The 22,937-nt window shown below is 45.7% G+C and overlaps 1 protein-coding gene across 3 annotated transcripts; it reads left to right on the forward strand.

The window, feature by feature from the left end:
* The first annotated feature begins 1,274 nt into the window (after positions 1–1,274).
* Positions 1,275–21,400, forward strand: MTURN (maturin, neural progenitor differentiation regulator homolog). 3 transcript variants are annotated; one of them, XM_068205681.1, is made up of 4 exons: positions 1,283–1,493; positions 7,286–7,408; positions 13,649–13,803; positions 17,943–21,400. In XM_068205681.1, exons 1-3 carry the CDS (start codon positions 1,332–1,334, stop codon positions 13,757–13,759), a joined length of 396 nt encoding a protein of 131 aa, XP_068061782.1. In that variant the 5' UTR covers positions 1,283–1,331; the 3' UTR covers positions 13,760–13,803; positions 17,943–21,400. The 3 variants fall into 3 exon arrangements, with proteins under 3 accessions (XP_068061792.1, XP_068061782.1, XP_068061773.1); XM_068205691.1 differs by lacking the exon at positions 17,943–21,400 and having other exon boundaries at positions 1,275–1,493; positions 13,630–13,897; XM_068205672.1 differs by lacking the exon at positions 17,943–21,400 and having other exon boundaries at positions 1,284–1,493; positions 13,649–13,897.
* Positions 21,401–22,937: the final 1,537 nt, after the last annotated feature.

Here is a 22,937-nt window from a genome sequence, read left to right on the forward strand (position 1 = left end):
TGGTGGAAAAAACAGCAAGCCCTCCCATCCCACCATGCATAAAGGAGCTGAGTTACAGTTGCACAAGCAGTCATGTTGTTGGCATTTCCTGATACCTCAGTGGTTGGCTGCAACGCCAGTGGAGTATTTTCTCTGTGGTATCATCAGCACCGAGTTCTGTTGCACCCACGCCCACATCTGTGACAAGCCAGTGGCAGCAGACAATGACCATGGGGCTGAGCACAGCAGCGTGGGTGCTCGGAGTGTGCCCCAGCTCAGCCAGAGGCAGCGGGAATGTGTTCTTGCCACAGCTCTGCTGGTGCTGCCCTGCTCAGTCACATTTCCTCTGCAGTTTAGAATCATGGAATCGTTATTGCCACCATGCTGTAACCAAGCCAACTTCAGGGTCATTAAGGTTGGAAAAGATCTCTGGTGACCTCACCATTACATCGAATGATTTATGCACCGACTGATACATACGATGGGAGTGTTCAATGCGTGACACCGATCCAGACAGCTGGGCTTTTGGTACCTGCCATGGGAATGCAGTGGAACACCACTCAGGAGACCAGAAACAGCCATTGGGCTGTTTCAGAGGCCAGTGTTCCCTTTGTCCATGCAAACTTTTCTGCCCACTGCCACGTATGGGCTCTGTGCTTCCTGTTCACCTCTATGAATTCCTGGGCTGAAAACCCACACAGGTCTGTGAGGATTTGTTTTCCTTTGCAGCAGCACAGTGCACGCCAGTGCAAATCTAAGGCCCTTTATAAATGCAGATCAGCTCTGGTATCTCCTGTGCTTTGGCTGGACATAGAGATAATCCCTTGGGGTAAGCTTGGAAGAATAATGTGAAGCTCATTGCAAACCCATAGATCCACGGTAACAGGACAGTGGGCCAGGAGGAACCTCCGTAAAGCTTTCCAATGTCACGGGGTGATTCTGCCTGTATTTGGACAGTCCAACAGCCCACACGTGGGTGGCTCCCACGGAACCCAGTGCAGGGCGTACCCGTGTGCCCAGCACAATGGGCGCTGCCGAGATCCCGGCCCAGTTCAGGGAAGAGGGGATGCCAGTTCAGGGAAGAGGGATGGGGAGCGGCGAGGCGAGGCACGGTCTCGCCGACAGCGCCTTCATGCGTGGGGCTTTCTTTCTTTTTTTTTCTTTTTTTTTTTTTTTCCCCTCTCCCCCAAGTTGCCAGAAGGCGTCGAGTCAATTGTCTGCGGCGAATTCCAGCGGGGCCGGTGCCGGGCGGGGGGCGGGAGGGGCGGCGCGCGGGGCGGGCGCGGGGCGGCGCGAGGCGCAGGCGGCGCGGGGGACGCGGGCGGGAGGCGGCGGCGGCGGCGGGGTCGGCGATGGCTTTCGAGGCGCTGGCGGAGGCGGCGGAGCGATGGTGCGCCCGCACGCCCTTCCAGCTCATCGCTGCCGAGGAGACGGAGCGTCGCATGGACTTCTACGCCGAGCCCGGTGTCTCCTTCTACGTGCTCTGCCCGGAGGCCGCCTGCGGCGACAATTTCGTGAGTGCCCCGTGAGGGGATCGGGGGTTACGGGCGTGCGGGGCACCCCCCGCGCGTGTGCGTGGACGCGCGGGGAGCCCTCGCGCCGCTCCGGGACGCTCCGTCCGTGCGGATCCCAGGAGCCCGGCGGGAGCATCCGAGGGGGAGCGTCGGGGGGGCGGAGGACGGGGCCGTGGCCGGGAGGGAGAGATGCGCTGATGGAGGGCGGTGGGGCCGGGGGGATCCTCCCACAATCTGCAAAATGGAGTCCGCTGCCGGTGGGGGCGGCCCCGCGGGCAGGGACACCCCCCCCCCCCCCTTCCCCATCACCCGGCCCGGGGTGGCTGCGGGCTCCGGGCGGGCGGGGAGGCGCGGTGCGGGCCCGCCAGCCTGCCCCGCGCCCCGCGGGGTTGCAGCTGCCCCTTCCCCCCGCGGCCCCTCCATCCTCCGGGGGTGCCGGGGCTGGGGCACGGCGCGGGGACGGGAGGACTGGCAGGGTTGTCACGGCAAATGGAGAATGGGCAGGAATAAAATGGAGTCAGGATGACAGGAGGGCCGCGCCCCCCCCCCCCCCCCCCCCCCCCCCGCCCCGCTCCCCGGGGCTGCCGCGGGATCCGCGCAGGTGGCGGCCGGGCGCCCCCGCCCCACCGCCCCTCACGGAGTTCAGCGCCGAGTTTGTGCGGAAAAGGCTCCGGCACCACAACCCCTGCCTTTGAGAAGGGTCGGGGGGTGCTTTTCCCCTCGGCCAGACTCTCCCAGTGGTGAGCACAAGTGCAGGAAGTGTCACGGAAAAGCGGCACCTCGCCACGGGGTTTGTAAGCTGCCAAGTGCCAGTTAACTTCAATGAAAGGATTTTGCTTTGCTTATTTTAACAAAACAGCTCCTAGCACCATTATTGTAGGAATGTTGTAGGTTCTTTCATTCACAGAGCAAGTTTCATCCCTCCACTTGCTTGACAAATGTTCACTAATTCCCTTTCCAACAGCGAAGTGCAGAGTGAGCCCATCTGACAGATGGGTCCATGGAAACAAAGAGCAGTGGAGTGCCTTCTCCAGGACCACAGATCCCAGCAAGCAGGACATTTATTTATTTATTGTGTTGAGTATATGGTCATGCTGAATTATGAAAGAAGTTGTCTGGAGTTCTGTTATGCATCTGTCCAGGGATTCATGAGACCTTCAGATGTAGCAGTGGGGTATCTCAGGGTGTGGATTCTCTCAGTCCTCTGTGGGAATAGCTCTGCATATCTGTCTTCCCAGCACCTCTGAGCCTGCCAGACCCCAGTGCTCATTGATCTCTGGAGATGCCTGTGCCCAGAAAGAGCCATGCCTGCTGCACTCCTAAACAGAAATACGTATGAATCCAGGGCAGCACTAGGCTAAAACTGAGGTTGGACACTAATGATACTGGAAATTGCAAAGAAAGTCCATTTATTTTTCTTAGACATGTATTGTTTCTTTATACACTGCTCAATAATTGAGTGAACTCTTTCATACAAAGTATAGTCAACTTCAAAAAAAAATCTTAAGCAGCTTCAGGCCCTATTCCAATGCAGGCCTTTTTTTTTGTGTGTGTGTGTGTTTGAAATCACATTTTCCCTTTGTTTTTTTTGAAAATATTTTCATTCCGGTGTTGGTGTGGGAAGACCTTCCTGCCCAGAGTCACCACTAAATGGTGCAAAGGGCCAAGGTGAAATGGAGCAAGGGGCCAACTCCTGTCAAATCTGGAACATAAGCAGTGGAAAACTAGAAGTGATGATTTCTTCTGTCTTTTCTAGCCTTATTGGTTGTGGCACTTTTTCTACTGCTAATACTTTTAAGACAGGCAGATAGATGTCATTTTTAATTCTTTGTCTTTAAAGAGATGGTGTTTCTTTAATATGATTAAGACCCACTAATGATTAGACTCTCCAGCATCCTGTTTCCTTCTCCTAGTGCACTGTGGGAATTAATTTCTGCTCCCAGCTTGATTATCTTGGTTTTTTGCAGTCACTTTCCTTTTTTTTAATGTTCCAGATTATAACTTTGCTTTCTGTGTGCAATCACAGGCTACATTTTATTTTAAGAAGACTTAATACAAACCAAGGGACTGATTATAATTTGCACTTTAAAGCCTTGTTGCATGGCTCCTTTAACACAGTGTGAAGTGTGAAAGTGAGTAAATATAAACAGGATTCACAGTGACACACTTCACAGCCTTCTTGCACCCTGTGCCTCCTATAAAGGAGCCTCACATTTAATAAGCATCTGATGCCTGGTATTCTTGTTCTGTCTTTACGTCGTCATTTCATAATGATGCGACTTAAAAAGCTATGTAGGAGGTGCCAGAGAATTCCATGATAACCCACTTGTAAGGAGGAAATGATGAGCATGGTGGACTTAAAAGGAAAGAGGAGAGGAGAAAAACTTGGAAAGACTGCCAAGATGCAGGCTGGGGGAGAAAATCTCTGAATTTTGTCTAACATCAGAGATCCCAAATCATAACAATCTGATACTTTTCATTTCCTGAAAAGATATCTTGGCTAGGCTTTTAACATGCTAGAGATGCAGGAGACCCATGTAGATGCTTATTGGCATTTTCAGTACCACCTGGACACTGAAACTCCGAATCAGCATTTTAGATAGCTGAACAATGTACTGTTCAGCTCCTGATGATCCTGAGGTTCTCGAGGAATTAATTGGATTTGTGTAGCCATAATCAAGCAGAGTGAGAGTTGTGATGCTGTTCCTTACAGTCTGTTATTTGTTTTGTCACCATGTTATTCAAAGTAACTGATAAATAAAAATATGATGCCATCTTGCTGCAAGATTTCCTGAAAATATTTCAGAACAGAGTCAGTAGGTCTGAATATTTTATGCAAGTCAAATTATCCCCATAAATAAAAAGTTTTACTGTTATGCACAGCAAGTGGGCTGCTTAGAAAAAGGTGGGCCAGCAAGTGATTCTGTCATCCAGCTACACTGAGTCATCTGAAGGTGTGAGGGAAAGCAAACCCCTCCAGATGCAACCCTATTGATTTCCTCAGCTATGTGCTGTGTGTAGATGTGCTGAACTAAATAATTCAACCACGATCTTAGGTCAGCTGAGGTGGAAATTAGTGGCTGTTTGCTTTTGTAGTGACACAAAACAACTGTGAGCAAAATGGGGGAATCTTAGAAAACCCAGACTCTGATGATGAGGTTAATATTTTTTTCATTGCACAACCAAGCACTGTGGTCCACGAGTTTGCCGGCACCCACCTTCTCCCACTGCAGAGACATCCTCAGGCATCGGGTTTTCCAGGAAAAGCATCTCTGTATATGCAGCCTTACTGAGCTTTCTAAGCAGGAGTTCAATCCTGATATTACGTTTGTTTTTATTTTGAAAGGCCGATATTCCTTTTGTAGGTTCCTCTGGAGATGGGTGAGTCAGTGCTGAGAGAGTTCCTGTGCTGCCTGGGTGCAGCACTGAACCACCACAGAGAGCTGTAGATGCAGCTGAACCTACAGGCATTACAGCCCTGGTCTTTATTATGGTTGAGGTTTTTGAGGGAGAAGATTAAATCAACTCATTTCCGAATGAGATGTGTGCACTAATGGCACATGAATCTTCTCGTAGTGCGTTTGTTGCTACAGTCAACATTTTAAATCCTCTGCAGATGGGGAGATTTTGGAATTGTTACTTGCTAATTGTCCTATGATGCGATGCAAAAAAATCTCCTCAAAAACTCAGTGATCAGGTTATTCTCTTAGGTTTTCCCCTTATGTTAGATCATCTTCCTCTGCCTACTCCTGATGAATTCACACTAGTGTCTAAAATGTGCTGCAGCTTGAAAAGAGATTGTAGAAACATGTTAGGACAACATGGGGTTAACTTGCCCTGGGGAATGAACCAGCAATGATTTATTAAAGGGCAGGGCCTGATTTTCATTTATGTGGAAGCTCCTGTGTATCACTCTGGCAGTCAGAAGAAGCCACAATTTAAACAAGAATGAGGATCTCAGCAGTCATAATTGTTTTGTATATATAAACAATTGCAACAGGTTTGGCACGAGTCAGGAATTGCCAAGCTGCAACATTCAGCTCTGAAGTTTGGGAGTAACTAAACAGTTATTGCTAACCCCAAGTATGAAGAAATCATGGGCCAGACCTCCAAAGCCTTCTCCAAAGGCTGTTTTTAAAATGTGATTTGTAAGTGTTCACTTGATATTTTGAGGAGGGCTCATTTCAGTTCGCTTCATGTACGTTCTGCCTTTTTAGGCCACAGAAATCACAACGTTCTGACTTTTTTTTGTTGTAAACAGAAGCTGAGATTTAGCTGTATATTTATAGGATTACAAGGCCCATGACTCTTAAGATGGCATGAAGTATCATGAGACTTGTGGTATGTGTGTTTGAGAGTTGGCAAGACTGTAAAGAACTTATTTTTATTGCTGGAATGATTAAGACATGACTCTGGTTATATGGAAAGAGCAGAACCTACTCAGTAATGCAGGGCTCTTTCCATAACAAAACATTTCACTATGTTTATGCTTGTAAAGTGCAACAAGCAGCAAAGAAAATGTAGGTCAAGTGAGGTTCATAGCAAAGCAGTTACAGGTTTTATCTTAAAGGTGCAGTTTAGGTGATGTTAATTATTGTTTTCTTTCGTTAAGTGCAAAACTGCATCCCTGGCAGGTATTCACCACTGAAGAGGAAGGCAACATGCAAGTCTTATGCTAGGGATTGAAACATCTGTCGTTTTGAGTCTTACCCTGAATGTTAGTTAAGCTTTGGAGAGATCCTCCTCTTCCCTTGTTTAAGCATAACCTGCTGTTTATAGCAAGTAAAAAGGCACTCTGGGGAAAAGAGCTGCTGTGCAAAAAGAGAGGTACAAGAGTCTCAATCCAATTTGGCAGCATTGCACTTCTGTGTGTGGCAGGCTGCCTAAGACAGTCCCATGCACCAAGTTATCAAACAGAATGTGTTTAAGATGATGCATTAGCTTGTGCCCTTGGGTACAGGAAGCATTGTTGCCTGGGTGCTCTCTCCATCACTTGCCAGCTCTGTTTCAAGCAACCTCCTAATAGCAGAATAAACATCGGTTTTGAGAGAGGCTTTGAGTGTAAGGCTGGGGAGCCATCTTCTCCAGAGCAGAAGTAAGACAGGAGTATCTCAAGTGGGTTTCTCCCATTTGAGGAGTATCTCTAATGTGCCTGCCTGGGAAGAGAAGATTGTGTTCCAGGAGGAGTAAATCTCAAAACAGGGTAGGAGGCTCAAAGTGTCAGGATGCTGTGAGTGCCCAAACATCTCTCCTTGACTCTGTGTCTAGCCTGCAGGCAGATTTTGCATCTTTTCTTCTGCATTGTCGAGAGAATTACAAATCAAATTCCACCTCCAGGGTCGCATTATATTTGCACTAACGCCAGAAGACAAAGAGATGCTTTAGCTCTTCCTGAGGGCTTCACTGCAGCAAATGATGCAGAAAAATAGAAAACCCAACATGACTTCCAGGTCTGAGCAGGGCTGATGTCGAACAAAAGCACCTTTATAGGTAAAATGTGTGTGTGCCAAGTGCATGTACCCTTCATGGCTGGTGCAACCATGAGGCATTTCTGCTTCTGGATCAATTTCCCTGTTTTCTGATGCATCATGTTAATAAAATCCAGGTTCTTCCTCAGAAACACGGCTTCTGAAAGAGTCTGCAATGCCTGTCCCCAGGGCAGGTCTGAACTGCAGGAGGCTCGGTGTACTTTGGCAGATGTTTACAACATGTCACCTTATAAAATCACATGAAAAGGCTGGCATGAATTCCTGTTAATGCCTCTCCTTTCTTGTGTTGCTGTTGGCTTTCAGCATGTGTGGAGCGAAAGTGAGGACTGCTTACCTTTTCTGCAGCTCGCACAGGACTACATCTCCTCCTGTGGGAAGAAGACACTCCATGAAATACTGGAAAAAGTCTTCAAATCCTTCAGACCCGTAAGTGCTTTTTTCCCCCCGTCTAAATGTTGACAGTTAGCTGTGACTTGTAATAGGACAGCACTGGATAGAGCAAGCTGTTTTTTCTTCTCCAGAAATTTACATCTCCAGTTAGCTGCCTGGGTACAGGAGTGTTAGCACATAAGCTAGCATCAGGCAATTGGAAATTGCTTCTTGGAAGTCAGCTGCCTTTTTATTTCCATCTCTGTGTTTGAGAGGATGAGATTCCCGTGTGGGATGGGAGGCCAGCTGATGTGTCAGCCAGTGGAAGCAGGCAGGGGCTCGCATCCTGCTGATGCAGCACTGACTCCAAGGAATAGGATACAAGTCAGCACCGCGGGACTTTGTGGCAGAGTTGTTTCCTGGCACTGGAACTTGGGAGTTTTGCAAGGATATGAACAGCAAGAGTAAACCTCTGGGAAACTGGAAATATGGTCTCTCCTCCGGGTGGTTTATTTTATTTTATGGTTGGGTTTTTTTCCTCCAAGTGATGCAGATTTTGCTATTAGGATGGTTGCCACTTGGTATTTGCACACACTGGTTTGGTCACTGCTTGAGAAAAAGTTGGAAGAGAAGCCAGGTTTTGTGGCGAGGGGGCCCGTATTTTTCTGTTTTGCTGCTACTCAGCTTTCTCCATCCTAGTTTGACACACTAAGATTTGTGCCAAAGGCAGGATTTCATCAGGGTGAGGTGTCTTAGGCTGGCTGTTGTCCTTCATTTTTGCCACATACTCCTTTTGAATGTTTTGGGGCTGGCTAAGGGCTTGGTGCAAAGCAGGGGAAGGTTTGTAGACAGAGCCATTCTCCTGTCATGTCCATTAAAAAGTTCACCAATGGTTTTTATATTCAGCTTTCCCTTCCTGTCTTTTTCTGGCTGACTAATTGAGAAGACTGAAAATGTATCCCAAGTATTTAGTGCGAAAGGGAGGGCCTGGAGCACCAATATGAAAACACTGGCCCTCCCTGTGTTACACCCTTGCACGGATCACCACAGCTGGTCGACATAAAAGAGCATCGTTTTAAAGAATCCTTTGAGAGGCTAGAAATAAATAGAACAGATGCACACTTTTCTTAGAAAGGGCTGGAAATCTAATCTGTCACTACAGCTGCTTGTAATTGTGAAAACATGCAAAAAATACAAGTATGTTTCCCGGAACAATATTGGGCTCTAAGATCTTCATAGCTGTCTTCTCCTGCTCAGGGAAGCTGTGCCTTTGATGAGAAACTTCCATTGGTTTAACTAAAGAAGACTTAAAAAAGACTTAATTAAATTGGTGCAGATTACTTATTTCATTTAAACCACATTTATTCCAGCATAATTTAAGTTACTGAGAAATTGACTTCAGTCAAACCAAGTTGAGCTGCTCTTCAGAATAAAAAGGTTGAAAGCAAGGGGAAGCATTATGCCCATGTATCCTGAGCCCTTCATTAATTTGTCACATTTCACCTCATGATTCCCACAGCTGACCATCTGAAATGAGGTTGAACTAGAATGTGTCTTTTCCAAAGACACCCACTTTTGATGTAGTCTTCAGGTGACTTAAAGGATACAACACTGCTGGGCACTTTTTCTTCTCATGGCTAGTTACGGTGCTCTGAATAACTCTTTTGTTTGCAATCTGCGTTTTTCTAGTTTTTTCTCCCTAGCTGTTGAATTTCATTTTGCTTTTGTTTGCTCAAAAGTGGTGTCCTCAGTTGCCAGAAAACTCTTTCAGACTGTAATCAAGTACCTCTTCATTTTCTTGTGGTTGTACCACAGATAATTAAGTTTCTCAGCTTCTCCTTTCACCCAGTATTGAGAGATTTGCATCAGCATAACAAAACTGAGTTTATCATTTGAGGTATGGCTGTGTGTAGACAAGTCTAATTAAGGAATGTATTGACATTTTTTCCTCATAGTAACTATTAAAAATAGCACATACATGGGAGGAAAGATTTTAAAAATTGAATGGTGTTACAGTAGATGTATGGAAACAGTTATTTTGCACCCTATGGCCTTTTCCAGGAAAAAAACACTTTTCTTTGAGATTGGGAAATTATTTCCTTGTCGTCACTTCATACTGTCTCCTGTCCTTTCTGAACTGGACCCATTTTACTAATGAGACCACCTTGCTGTCAGCTTCAAGGCAACAGTGCATTTGCAGGGCATTTCTTCTCCTCTATCCCAGCAAATCAGCTGACAGAGACCAGTCTGGCAAACTCCAGTGTGAAAAATGGCAGTTCAGGAAAAAACTGCAACTGAAGGTCAGACTGGGCTTTTCTGAAGTATCTGGTGGCTCTGGCTCTCACTGGGGGCTCTGGGACACTGGGGACCACGTTTTTATCAGACGCTTGCTAAGCACTGTAAAGCACCTTCTGAAAGTCTTCTCCATTTTGGTATTCCCAGTAGACATTGTGATTATTAGACAGTTCTGAAATTCTTTGTTGGGGTTCTTTGAAGGGAAATATTTAGAAGAAAACAGTGGCAGTGCATCTGCAGCTTCCATGCCGTTTTGCACAGCATGAGCATCTGCCTTCCCGTAACTGAGGGCTCCAAAACCAACTTTTTCCAGTAACTCAGCTCAGCCCTGCTCTGCACGTTCATGATAACAGCCCAGCCATGTCTCCATGAGCTTGCCCTGGGGCTGTGGAATGGGAAGAGACTGGCTTCTCATGCTGCTGGGCCCTGTGTTTTGGAGACAGTGAGAATATGAATGCCAAGCAGTTGGCATCCCTCTCAATGAGAGACAGAGAATTCCCTCTGCTCACCAGTATTCCATGGGCAGAATGGCATTGAGGGTGGTCTAGGTCTGCTCACTGTCCCTCACTACTCTTAGGCATCTCTCCCCTAATGTTTTATGTGCCTAAACACAGTGCCAAGCAGGATATTTAATTATATGAGGCTTTTTAAAATGTGCTGGTTTGTCTACAACAACTATGCACACCTCTCAAGGTGTTTCTTTACTGAAGGTGGTGAGGGGCATGTTGTTTGTACCCATTACTGCCTTCCTGGGTCGGTTTCCACAAAACTTTGTGATTTGTCTTATTACCTGCTTCTTCAGGGAGCATCTAGAAGTGCCAGACACAACAAAGGTACATGATATCAACCAATAGCACTGGGCTCAAATACTGTTATTTGCCTCAGAGCATCGCATCTCCTCCTGTGTTTTAGTCTTTCTGGTGTCAGAAAGACACCAGAGGTGCCATACTCTGGTGCTAGGAGGTGCCCATGCTGGTGCTTTCAAGCATATCTGTCTGGAGACATAGTCCTTCCCACAGGGATTCAACAGAATTGTGTTATCTCTAGTGTAGCATCACATGGACTGCTAAAGCTCAGTCTTGTACATGGTTTATTTTTCAGTTGCTTGTGTGCCAGCTTTTAGTAGGACACGGTGTCACTCTGCTTCCGTGAGTTAGTAACTGTGAGGTTATTTGTAAAATCAGGGCACTTTGAAAGGGTTGAGAAAGACAAATATTAGAAATGCCTGAAGGACATCACACCAACTGGCAAAATTTGCAGGAAACCAAGGCATGAGTCATGCAGTTCAGCAGCAGATTCCAGGGGTCCTACACTGAGCTCATCTTCAGCCTGGAAAGCCTACATCTGAAGTGGGGAATCTGCAGTGTAAAAGCCATTTATTCCATATTCACTGTATTCATGCATGTCACAGTGACCTCTCCTTTACTTCCAGATGAGTAGTTTGGTCAGCAGAAATAAATAGCTGTAGTTCAGGCAATACTGCTGGTTGTTATCCTCCCTCCTTCCCTCCTCACCATGCCCCTGACCTCCTCCTAGCCATGCATCCCTGCCTGGCAGTTTTTTTCCCCTTGGCTTTTCTGCTGATGAATCAGCTCTCTCTTTCTACCACAGTTTTCTATTTTATGTCTTTTCTCATTGCTTTCCTCTGCAGTTAAGTCCTTTCAAGTCTGCTGAGTAGCTGATACTTCAAAATACATAGCAGCTATGGACTAGAAGCAGAAACTAGTGTGTGGGAAAGAAGATAAGGTGGGAGTCAATCTAAGAGCAGCCCATGCCATCTTCATCATCTTACTTTGTCCTTACCTTTTGTATACCCTCCTTCTGTTTTGTCCCAATGTTTGTAGACCTCCTTGCTTTTTGGACCATGATCCTCCCTCTTCATGTTTTGAAGGTGTGGGCTGATTTGTCACTGCAGTCCAGAGAGCAGTAAGGGGTTAACAGCAGTGAGGGACCACCATAATCCTGTGGGAAGCAACAGGATATGACACGTAAAATCAAGACCTGCATGGTTGAGGTCCTTGGTGGCTTGGAGGGTCATAAAGTGTCTGTGAGAGAATAAAACTGTATCTCCCTTGGAGGAGAATCCCATACCATCCCATCCTATCCCATCCCACCCCACCCCCATTCTTCCTCTGTAAAACCACTAAAGTCTACAGCATCACTCTGATTTACACTGCTCCCTCTGATTTACGCTGCTCCAGGGAATGAGGAGCTGGGTTTCCTGATGGCGAAGAGAGAGGGAATGTGTGAAAAGCAGGATGTACTCCCCATCCTTTGGGATTGTGCATGTGTTTGGAGTTCTTGTGGTGCATGTTGTGTTTTCCATACTAATTTTGCAGTACAGTATCCCATAAAATGAAGATTCACATGACTCATTTCCTTGCAAATCAAAGAGGAATTGTGACCAGAGGTGGGGAAAAAAAAAGCAAACAAAACTTTCTACCAGGTGATACAAACAAGACTACAACACTCACATCTAAATTGAATATACCAGATTAGTTTATCAAAAATAATACTGGTGCATAAGAAGGTCTAGAAAGAGTCCTTGATTTTGCCTTTTGAAAACTGAGTATTTTAATTTTAGCTTCAACATGAAATAAAACCCCCGCATCCTGAAAATTAACTGAGCCATTCATGTTCAGTTAAGCATTTGATTTGAAAAATACGTATGCAGAGGAACAATTACTTTGTTCTGCTCGGAAAACAAAAATATTTTCCATTTGGGAAAGTATTTTTAAAATGTGAAGGAGGGGATTTAGTCAGCAAATTCTCCTTCCATTTCCCTGCCGAAGAAAGCCTGTAACTAAAAATCTAGTTTTCTCCCAGTGACAGTGAGGAATACAAGCTTCATTGCACCCAGAAGCTAATTCTATGCCTTGTATTTATGTCCACTAAATAATTTTGAATGTCGATCACAGACTGAATTAGTTTAAGTCCCTGAAAATCTGCCTCATTGAAGCCTTCTCATTTCCATGCTCTCACCTAAAGAGTGTCACCCTCCTCACGATTTTTCTGGGCTTTGCCTCTTTCAAGAGCTAACAGCTTTATTGCTCTCCAAAGAGGGTGTTACGTGCATCTGTGCTGCTCTTCCAGCCATGCAAGCTAAATACATGGTATTCTCAGTTATGCCTGGCCTATGATTTTGCTTTGTGGCTATTAATAGCTGTTAGTGGAGGAATCTGATATTTCCACAAGAGATGCATTATTTTGACTGTTATTTGGTTTATCTGTCTTCCTGACTTCTGTTGGCGTGGCAACCTTTTGGGGGAGAGGTGAGAAGTTCAAACATGGCTGTTTGCTCCTTTTCCTGTACTGAAGAGGTGATGTTGCAGTGGTTGGAGCCATCAGGTGGAGGCATCCAAACATTGTCCAAGGAAGATGAACTGGCAGTTCCTTGCAAGCCCAAATCTAATTTGCAGAAGTTTAAAGGGACAGTATTTCAGTAGAATACACAGTAATTCTTACTTCAAGGGCTTCACACAGCAGGCAAGACTATCTGGTGTGATGGAGTGAAGGCTTCAAGAAGAGCATTTGATATGGCGGGTTCTTTGGGTTTTTAGGGACTCCTTGCCTATTCCACACTAGCCAGTCTTTCTTGAGGATGTTTTCTTCTTTGGTTTTGTAGGGCTGACGAAAAAAAAAAACCAAGACAACTACTGCTACAGTATTATAATGGCTCTTTCTGAAGTTAAACCACTGCCAAGTCTAAACACTCAACAATTCATAATGTGACCTCAGGAAAGAATGTGAAGCTTTTTGCAAGTGCTTTGTTTTGGTTTTATTTATCTTCCGGTCTCTGAGCGCTTAATTTGGTGTGAGGATGCATTTTCAAATCTTTCTTTATCCCAGGAGGGAGACAAAGAGAGTCAAGATCATTATGCAGTACTGTTATTCCAGGGTTTGAGGTGTTTAAGAAATGCGCATAGGATTTGTGTGAAGATTTACAGCAAAGCTGCACAAGTGGGTAATTCACTGTTACACAGTATTTTCTCTTCTTTGTAGTTACTTGGGCTTCCAGATGTTGATGATGATGCATTTGAAGAATATAACGCAGATGTGGAAGAAGAGGAGCCAGAAGCCGATCACCAACAGATGGGTGTCAGTCAGCAGTGATTTTCTGAGAAGCTATAAAAAAATTCGGAAGCCTTTGGTACCAGGTGGGGTCAGGTGGTCCCACGTTAGCCCGTTTGAATTAGCACATCACAAGGGGATATCTGGCTGCCAAGATAAAAGTTTTACAAAAAATGGTTTTTTTAAAAAAATAATAGTCCGTGATGTGCTTTGCTAAGAAGTGACCTGAATTTTGCTCCTGCTTCAGTGGGTTTTCTATGGAATTGTCTTGGTAGCATTCTGCCATTTTCAGTCTAGAAGTAGTTTTGTCACTGACTTGTCTCTTCGATTTGTGTTCGAGAGTAGTGTTTGCTGACATGAATGTAGAGTACTGAGAATGTAGGAGGCGTGTGGGGAGTCCTCACCCGTGACCTTTCCAAGGAAACCAGTGCAGAGAGCAATCACCACCTGCGCTTTTCTTTTTAGTTCAACAGCTATAGGTTTTTGACAAAGTACCAAACGTGGAGAGACTTCTCCTGAAAAACAGTAGTTTAGTAGTGGTTGGTGCTGCAGAAGTGCATATGAAGGCTTAATAAAAATAATAGGAAGTAAGAAATACAGGGGGTGTCAGACATATTGATGTAATTTCACAGACACCTGAGTTTCCAAGTGCTGAATTTATAACTGGGAGTAACTGGCACCAGCAGCACACATTATAATCAGCCCTGGTACTTTGACACCATGTGATCCAAAGGCATATGCTGCTTTCTTACAAATCAAGTAATAAATAGCTGTTGCCTATCCCTTTTCTGCACGACAACTAACTTTAAGCTTTGCTGGTTTTGATACACTGCCCAATTGTTACTCAAACCTCGTGGCATTGTGCACTAGAATCATGGAATCATAGAATATGCTGAGTTGGAAGGTTGCCATCAGGATCCTTGAGTCCAACTCCTGGCCCTGTGCAGGGCATGCTAAGAGTCACACCATGTGCCTGAGAGCGTTGTCCAAATGCTTCTTGAACTCTGTCAGGTTTGTGCTGTGACCACTTCCCCGGGGAGCCTGTTCAGTGCCCAACCACTCTCTGGGTGAGGAACCTTTCTGATATCCAACTTAAGCCTCCCCTGACAGCTTCAGGCCATTCTCTTGAGTCCTGTCACTGGTCATGAGAGTGAAGAGACCTGTAGCTGCCCCTCCTCTCCCTGTCCTGAGGATGTTGAAGTCCACAATGAGGTCTCCCCTCAGTCTCCTCCAGGCTGAACAAACCAAGTGACCTCAGCCACTCCTCACCAGGCTTCCCTTCCAGACCATTCACCATCCTTGTTGCCTTCTTCTGGACACTCTCTAATAGTTAAATGTCTTCACATTTTGGCTCCCAAAACTGCCCCCAGCACTTGAGGTGAGGCTGCCCCTGTGCAAAGCAGAGCAGGACAATCCCCTCCCTTGCCTGGCTGGCTATGCTGTCTCCCAGGACACGCTTGGCCCTCCTGGCTGCCTGGGCATTGCTGACTCACATTCAACTTGTAATCAATCAGGACCCCTAGGTCCCTTTCCACAGCTCTGCTCTCCAGCCTCTCATTCCCTGGTCTTTACACACAACCAGGGTTGCCCTGTCCCAGGTGCAGAATCCAGCACTTGCCCCTGTTAAACTTCACACAATTGGTGATTGCCCATCTCTAATTTGTCGAGGTCTCTCTGCAGGGCCTCTCTGCCTTCAAGAGAGTTGTCATCTCCTCCCAGTTTAGTGTCGTCAGCAAACTTACTTAGTATTCCTTCAAGTCCTGCATCCTGGTTGTTAGTGAGTTGTTGAAAAGCACAGGGCCAGGGATGGAGCCCTGTGGTACCCCACTGGTGACAGATCACCAGTCTGATGTCACCCCATTCACTGTAACCCTTTGTGCCCAGCCTATGAACCAGTTGCTCACCCATCCCATGGCATGTTTATCCAGCTGTGTGCTGGACATTTTGGTCAGAAGGATACTTTTGATACAGTATCAAAAGCTTTATTGAACTCCAAATATACAACATCATCTTGCTTCCCTTGATCAGCTAGGTGGATTACCTTGTTATAAAAGGAAGTCAGGTTCGACAAGCAAGATTTTGCCTTCATGAAGCCATGCTGGCTGTGACCAGTGACTGCACTGTACTCCAGATGTTTTTATATACCTTCCAGAATAATATTTTCCATGATTTTACTGGGCACTGAAGTGAGACTGACAGGCCTGTAGTTTCCAGGATCTTCCTTGAGTGCAACTTGAATGCAACTTAACACTGAAGCCATAAGGGTATCAACCAACACCTGGCTCTTAAAATTATGTCAGACCTCTTTCTGGGCCTTTGAGCTAGTCTGGGCATGTACACCTTATTGGAGGGGGAACTAAAATACTGCTTCAGCTCATGTAAAATTTAGTGAGGTTTTACTTATCGGGGACTTGCTCCCCAAGGGGTTTGGCGCGGGTTTTCGTATGAAGGAGAAGATGACCCCTCATATTTTTTACCTGTTTTATGTAGTTCCAAATAACTTGGATGAGTGCCAGACGGTGAAGATGCAGGGTCTCTTTATTTACTTGCCTTTTGTACTGAAAATATAAGAAGCAAAGGTAATTCTGTTGTAATACAACTGTTTTCCACAATCAAGAACAATGTTTCTAAATTTACTCCTTTTTTCCAATTTTTAAAAAATTGTAAAACAAAGGTCACACACTTAAAAAGCCCTTTTATACAGAATTAGCTTTATAAAAACAAAGAGTGAACGAAGAGAAAATGCTTGGACAATTCCTATAAATAACTCGCATCATTTTGAAAACCCTGTTGTTAACGACGTCTCCTTTTCAATAGATTTTTTAAAGACTGTTTTTCCAGGGTTACTAAAGAGAGCAAGTGTTCTTGATGGTTTACATTTATGATGGTGGTTTGAGAGATGCATAGCACATGACTTTTTCCATCGGAGGCAAAGATCTTCCATAACTGGGATGATGTGTGTTACTTGAGTCTGCAGAGAAGTATCTGCAACACTGTAAAAGTCAGACTTGGGAATATAAAAAAAAAAAGTGGAAGAAAACCAGAGCTTAATGCAACTTTGTACATTCTTTCAGCATGCAGGCATAGACCTGGTAGTTGCAGCACCTTTTCTATGGACTAGTGACGTGAGAACTGTGGCAGTTCACTGTATAACACTGTATAGCAGCAATAGGCTTTTTGCTTACTGAAATAAAGTGTAAGACCAGTGGTTTCCACCCCTGCTTTAAGCCCCTAAATTTTTATTTCCTCTCCAGCTAGGACAGATGCTACAACCTTAAACAGAGCCTTCCTTTGGAAGAACCCCCTCTTCATAGCATACAACCCTTGGGTTGTGGCTCACACAAGTAGATCCTATGGGGCTGACTTTCCTCTGCTCTACTGTAATGCAAGTGAGCAATTTACAGTTGTGCAAGCTGGAGGCAAAGTCCTGCTGTTCAGGTTTGCTGAGCACTTCACCCATTTGTTTGAGGGGCAGGTGGCTGGCACCAATGTGCAGGTGCAGGCACCCCACGCACACCTGCACAGTGAGCTGGGCTGCGAGCCTGGCCTGACTGGGACACAACCCTCTGCCTTTTACAGACAGGCAGGCTTCCAGCTGGATCGGTCCCACCACCTGGCTCAGCGTGTGGCTGCACAGAGAGTGCTGGCACAGCAGAGGGGAGGGTGCAGGGTGGACATGGGTAGTAGCTGAGGACCTGCTGCTAAATGTGCCTTGCAAGGTGTCAGGGGCCTGTGGCAGTGATGTGGACCGGCCTAAATGCTGTGAGGGATTGACTCCACAAGGCTCGGTGGGAATTGGGCACTGGTGGCAGCGGGACAGGCAGAAATTCGTGAAATAAGGAAAGACTAAAATCCAGTGCTTGTAATTGCATGCAGGAGGTTGTAATGTGTACTGCACTCTGCTACCTTTCCATGCATATTGATTGAATGAGTGGTTGAGCATTAATACAGTTGCAAGCAAACAACGCTGTAAATTATGTAGATATATTATTATTATTTTCTGTATTCGCTAACTCACTTTTTCTTTTGAATGTCATGTGCCATTTGAGTGACTTCCACACAGACTGCAAGTGCTGGACAAACAGCCCTTCTGCAGTGCTCTCCCCTGAAAAACTCCAACTGAAGCCAGCGAGATTTTGTTCAGGCAGGACCTGCAGGACCAGGGGATGTGTGAGGCTTGGTCCTGTAGAAAGCTGAGCACTCTCATTTCCTCTCACTTTGCTAGGAGCTGAATGTGTTGAGCTCTGCTGCTGAACTGAAGCATGACCAGGCAGCACTGAGAATAAACTGGAATTTTATACATAGAAAATTTAATTTACATGTAATAAATGTGAATGAGCATTAATATAGAATGTATTTTATCAAAAAATATTGATTCCTTACTTTGACCAAATACATTTCTGTATTACTGTGTTACTTTTCATACTTGCCAAATGATGCAAGAGTGTGGAGCTGGTTTGGTTGTACTATGACATGTTTTTGTATTTCATTTGTGTTTTATTTTTCCCTCCCTCCTACCACATATTGCAGTTAGTAGCCATTCAATAATAAATCAGGGGTAGCATGACCCTGTGACTAGGCTGCCAGACTGAGACACAAGATTTGCCAACACATGCATAAATGCTTGCAAACCTGGGTACTTGGTGAGATGTGGGTTTGTAGCTCTGCCATTGCCTTTCCCTGAGCTTTAGGTGGGTCTCAGACTCTGAGAATTCAGGGCACGCCTCCAGTTATGCATGCAGACCTCCAGAAAATTTAGCAGGAGCAGTGTAACTCCTTTGAAAGTGCCACCTTAAGCCTTTTCTAAAAGGGACTGTTAGTATTATTTGTCCGGCAGTGTATATAGCGCTTTAGGTCTGTGGGTGAGCAGATACACATTATCGTTGCCTATCCTCAGAGCAAACCAGTAATGAAAGGACACAGAAGGGTTTCCCTTTTCCCTCAGCCTTTCTCATGGGCATTTCATGCTCTAACTGAATATAAATACAGCATAGCAGAGCCTCTTGCAGAACTGGTGCTTCTGAATAGGAGTTGCATCAATGCAGTCAGCAGAGTGCTGCTTGGGTGATGAGAAATAATGAGATGCCAGATGGAAAGGCAGATTTCAGAACTGTGATAAGTGCAGGGGCAAGAGTGAGCAAAGCCCCTTCAGAGAGAGAGATGCTGATATTTCTGAGACAGCCAAAGCCATCCTGCCAAGTATCTGCATATTGAACCCATGCAGTTTATGAAAAAGCTCCTCTGGACACTACTGAGGCCTTGAGCTCAGTTGTGTGTTCCTGTTAGTGTCCTGCCTGATTAATGCATTGAGATGTTTGAGGGAGGAAGGGATAGAGAAGGCAAACTGAAAAGCCTATTCCTCTTCTCCAGCATTATGATATTGTGTGAGTTGGTAGGAGCAGCAGTCAGGGTGCAGGAAGCTCCTTTTTTGGGTGCATAGTTGCATCTCTTTAAAAGGACTTGCTCATGAGAGAAAAAAATTATCAGACTGTTATCTCACAGAAATGGGGGGAATAGCTCACCCCTGAGCACAATGACCTGAACCCTTACCAGACTTCAGCTCCACCTCCTGCCCTGCTCCCGGCTCTTTTGCAGACAGTTTCCCTCCATGCATAGTTCTGTGCCTTTGAAAGAATCATGCTTGTAAGAATGCCACTTTTTCTGGGAATAGCCATAGTTAGTTTGCCTGCATCAGTGACATGCATGTCAGCTGCTGCATCTTGTCATTGTGTCCCATGGACGATGTGCTGGGTGATATGATGGCTGGGGGCAGCAGGGAGGAGTTTCTGCTGCAACATTGCTGAGGAGGTCCCTGCCCTTTATCCCTCTGCAAGGTGGGACATGAGACTGTGACAGTAAAAACAATTGCAATAACTTGTGGACATTGTTTTGGAAAGCTGCCATTCAGGACACATTCCCAGCCTCTTTCGGCAACTTTCTTTATCTTTGTCTGGGATCCAGGGCTGATGTCTATGGCTGTTTTACTCAATGTTAGCTTTAGCAGTGGCAGGAGGCGAGGTTGCATCCTTACCCTGTGTCCATACTTCCCTCCTGTCCATCCTTACCATTCTGTTCTTCTCAGAAGTTCTCACTCCCAGAAGAAGGGAAGCATAGGAAGGAGGAGAGAAACACCTCTTACCTCCCACAGCTTGCAGCCAGGTACATCAGTGGAGCTGCAGTTCAGCCCAGTGTGAGTCACACTGTCCTTTCTGTACAGGGGGATGAGGTAGCATGGGAGATGTGTTATCCCTTGAGGACCTGTGAGTGGTCTATGCCAGACAGGGGTTTTGCAGAAGGCAGCAGTCATTTTAGGTGCCAAACCCAGTGTCTTTTCACAGGCAGTTATGCCTAGCCAGATAATCCAGTCTCTGAAAATCATAACCCATTGAGACTCTCCAGGTTGGAAATCCAGAAAATGAAACTTGTCTGGTTTCCTTGGTCACTGGGAGGTCTCTTTCTCTGCTGGCTGTTTTCGGTTTGGCCAGAGGACATGGGAAATTGGGAAAGATCCCTTCAGGGCCATTAGCTGGATGCCCCTTTCTGTAAATTGCTGAGCAGAGGCAAATGCTTTGTTTTATGTGTTTAATTCTGACAGGACCTCCCCTCTTCCCCAGCAGCCTGTCTCTGCAGACAGCTGCAGCTGGGAAAGCTTTATGTGAGAGCCAGGCAGGAGTGACTCAGGGCAGCAACTCCTAGACCCTGTAACAGGCTGGACTTGAGGTCATCCTTGCAGGGTAACCACAGAGCTGAAGGCTCAGGGGACATCACTTCCAATGCAGATATTTAAATAGAATCCTTACATTTGGTCCTTAGAGGGCAGACCCTGTCACTTTGGGGTTTTATTTGACTTCCCAGACTTAGTTGCACTGTTGGTGTCTGATATCTGTGGCAGATGGGCAGAGGAAACCTCTTCACTTAACCACATTTACTAGTTCAGTGAGCCAAATTGTCTTTTACATGATCTGTATTTGACTTTTTTCTCATTGCTGATTTTTTTAAAAGAAAGACAGTCCCTAAAGGCACATCTGCATTATTGAAATTATTTTTACAGAGATGCGTAGCACTGCACTGTCAGTATGAGCTTGGACATAAAAAATAAAAATACAGATTAACAAAAAAGGCCTTCATTTGTCTAAAAGAAAAAAACCCAAACTTCTTTGAACTAGTTATTGCTGACTATTATGCAGCTTACTGGTTTCATGTAAAATACATTGAACTTTGAAATTCCATTTCTGTACCAACATGCTGTTGCTCATGTAGGCAAAGATGTGTGGTAACACTGCATGTAAAAAGGAAGCTTTCATCTTCAGGGGTGGTAGAAATGTCAGCCCTGGATTTCAGTCAATGAAATTCTTTTGTCAAGTTTTCCTTTACTAATGCAGGGACTAGTCAGCCCTCAACATACCAAGCAGAAATCATGTTGTGCCATGCCATGCCAAGGCTGTCTTTGGTGTGGTTTCCACCATTTTTCTGGCTGGAAGACGTCTCTATCTTTGGGACTATTAAGCTGTGAAAGGAGTCAGCAAAAGAAGTTGCCCTTTTGTTCAGCACTTTCAAAGGTGTAAGCCTACAGTGGAGCACTGCCTGCCTTCTGATCCTCCTTCATCATCCACCACCAAGGTGTCAAATCCAGCAGTGTTGTTACACCATGAGCTTCCCATTAAAGAGCTTACCAAACTCTGATGACTGATGATGTCTTTTCTCTGCGAGCAAAATCAACTCAATTGTGAATCTGAGGGGGCTAAAACACAGCTACAATGCATGTGGCACAGGCTTGACTTTCATGGGCACTGCTGGTGCATGGTGGGATAACACAGTGTTTATAGGTGTAAGGAGGAGAACTGATGTCATCTGAGCTTTGGGCACTGCAAAGCCAGCCCTGATGGACCCAGAATCATCAGGTGGTTTGGTTTGGCACAGTCTGAGGCAGTCTATTTGCTGTCAGAATCTGGGAATTGATGGTAGTATTTGTGTACGAGCCAGTATTTCAAACCTCGCAGGTCCTTTTCTGTTTTGCACAGAATAGGAAGATATCTCTTCTAATTAAGGGACATGTAACGATGCTGAAATGAAAATGATGATTCTGTTCAAATAATGTGTCTCTTTCTTTAAACACTTCACTCTTAATTGCCATTTTGACATCTCACCCTGATTTAGTTGAAAGAGTCAAGTCAGTTGTTACCTTTTGTCATGAGCCTCTGTGGGTTGACATCTTCCAGCCCGTGGAAGAGGAACTGCTTTAACTTAGCACTTGCCTTGTATTTTTGGCACTTCCTAGGGCCTGAGCACTGAGTAGGAGCACACTAATTACATATCCTCTGGTGTGCCCAGAACCCCAAGCACTGCCTATTAGTCATTCCTGTGGCTGGTGGAGTGCCTGCCAGGACTACCTCCCTTGTGTCGGAGCATGATCCTGACAGCACAGGCCCCACAGCTTCCTGAGAGACCTTTGCATATGGTGGAAGCCGCTGGGACAGTTAGGCTCTGGCTACAGATACAGCTGCCCTTGCAGAAGCAGTGCTGTTCCCAAGTACCCCTTCAGCTGCTTGGAGCCTGCTGCCCTCTCAGGTCTGCTGCATGGGCTTCTGCCTGTGTCAGAAGGTGAAGTGAATTTAAACGATTTAGACATCAGCTGTCTGTTAACATGGACCTCAGACCAGGGACAGCCATCTGCCCTGCTGTGGTGGGGAGCTGCCCTACAAAGTGGTGGCTGCAGCCACCCAGCTCAAGTCTGTCCACACTCCAGCTCTCCAAAGTCATGTCACACCTTCCCCAGATCTAGAAATTAGGATGCTCTAGGACTGTGATAGGCTTTGGCTTTGTATCAAGAGCAGGTCCGTTAGAGGTACGCCATATGTGCTGCCTCTGTTGGCTCCTGCCTAATGCGCTGTTCCCCACCACAGCTGTCCTCAGTCAGGCAGCTGGGAGATGCTGTTATTCCCTTGGCAGCACCATGTGCTGTTTTACAGGGTACATGAGATTTTACGTTTTCTTCGCGTTCCTTCTACTCTGTGAAAAGGTTCTTGCTTCTGCCACTTGTTTACTGAGTGATGAAATGCCATAAAAAAGCACATTTAACTTTATTTCCAATGCCTAGGTATATACATCCATGCTTTTTGCCAAGTAGTGATGTACTTGTGACTCCAAGGCAAGGCTTTTAGGCTTTTATACCTTTTATTAGACAAACTGATACTGAAAGCCACCAACTCCCAAACTCCTA

Source organism: Anomalospiza imberbis, chromosome 1 (genome assembly GCF_031753505.1).
Source record: "Anomalospiza imberbis isolate Cuckoo-Finch-1a 21T00152 chromosome 1, ASM3175350v1, whole genome shotgun sequence".
In the NCBI taxonomy this organism is placed as follows: Eukaryota; Metazoa; Chordata; class Aves; order Passeriformes; family Viduidae; genus Anomalospiza; species Anomalospiza imberbis.

Excerpts from the sequence above, each read along its gene's own strand:
- MTURN (XM_068205681.1), top strand. The coding sequence starts at position 1,332 with ATGGCTTTCGAGGCGCTGGCGGAGGCGGCGGAGCGATGGTGCGCCCGC. Across the intron at positions 1,494-7,285 it reads CCGCCTGCGGCGACAATTTC|CATGTGTGGAGCGAAAGTGA; the intron begins GTGAGTGCCCCG and ends GTTGGCTTTCAG. Across the intron at positions 7,409-13,648 it reads TCTTCAAATCCTTCAGACCC|TTACTTGGGCTTCCAGATGT; the intron begins GTAAGTGCTTTT and ends TCTTCTTTGTAG.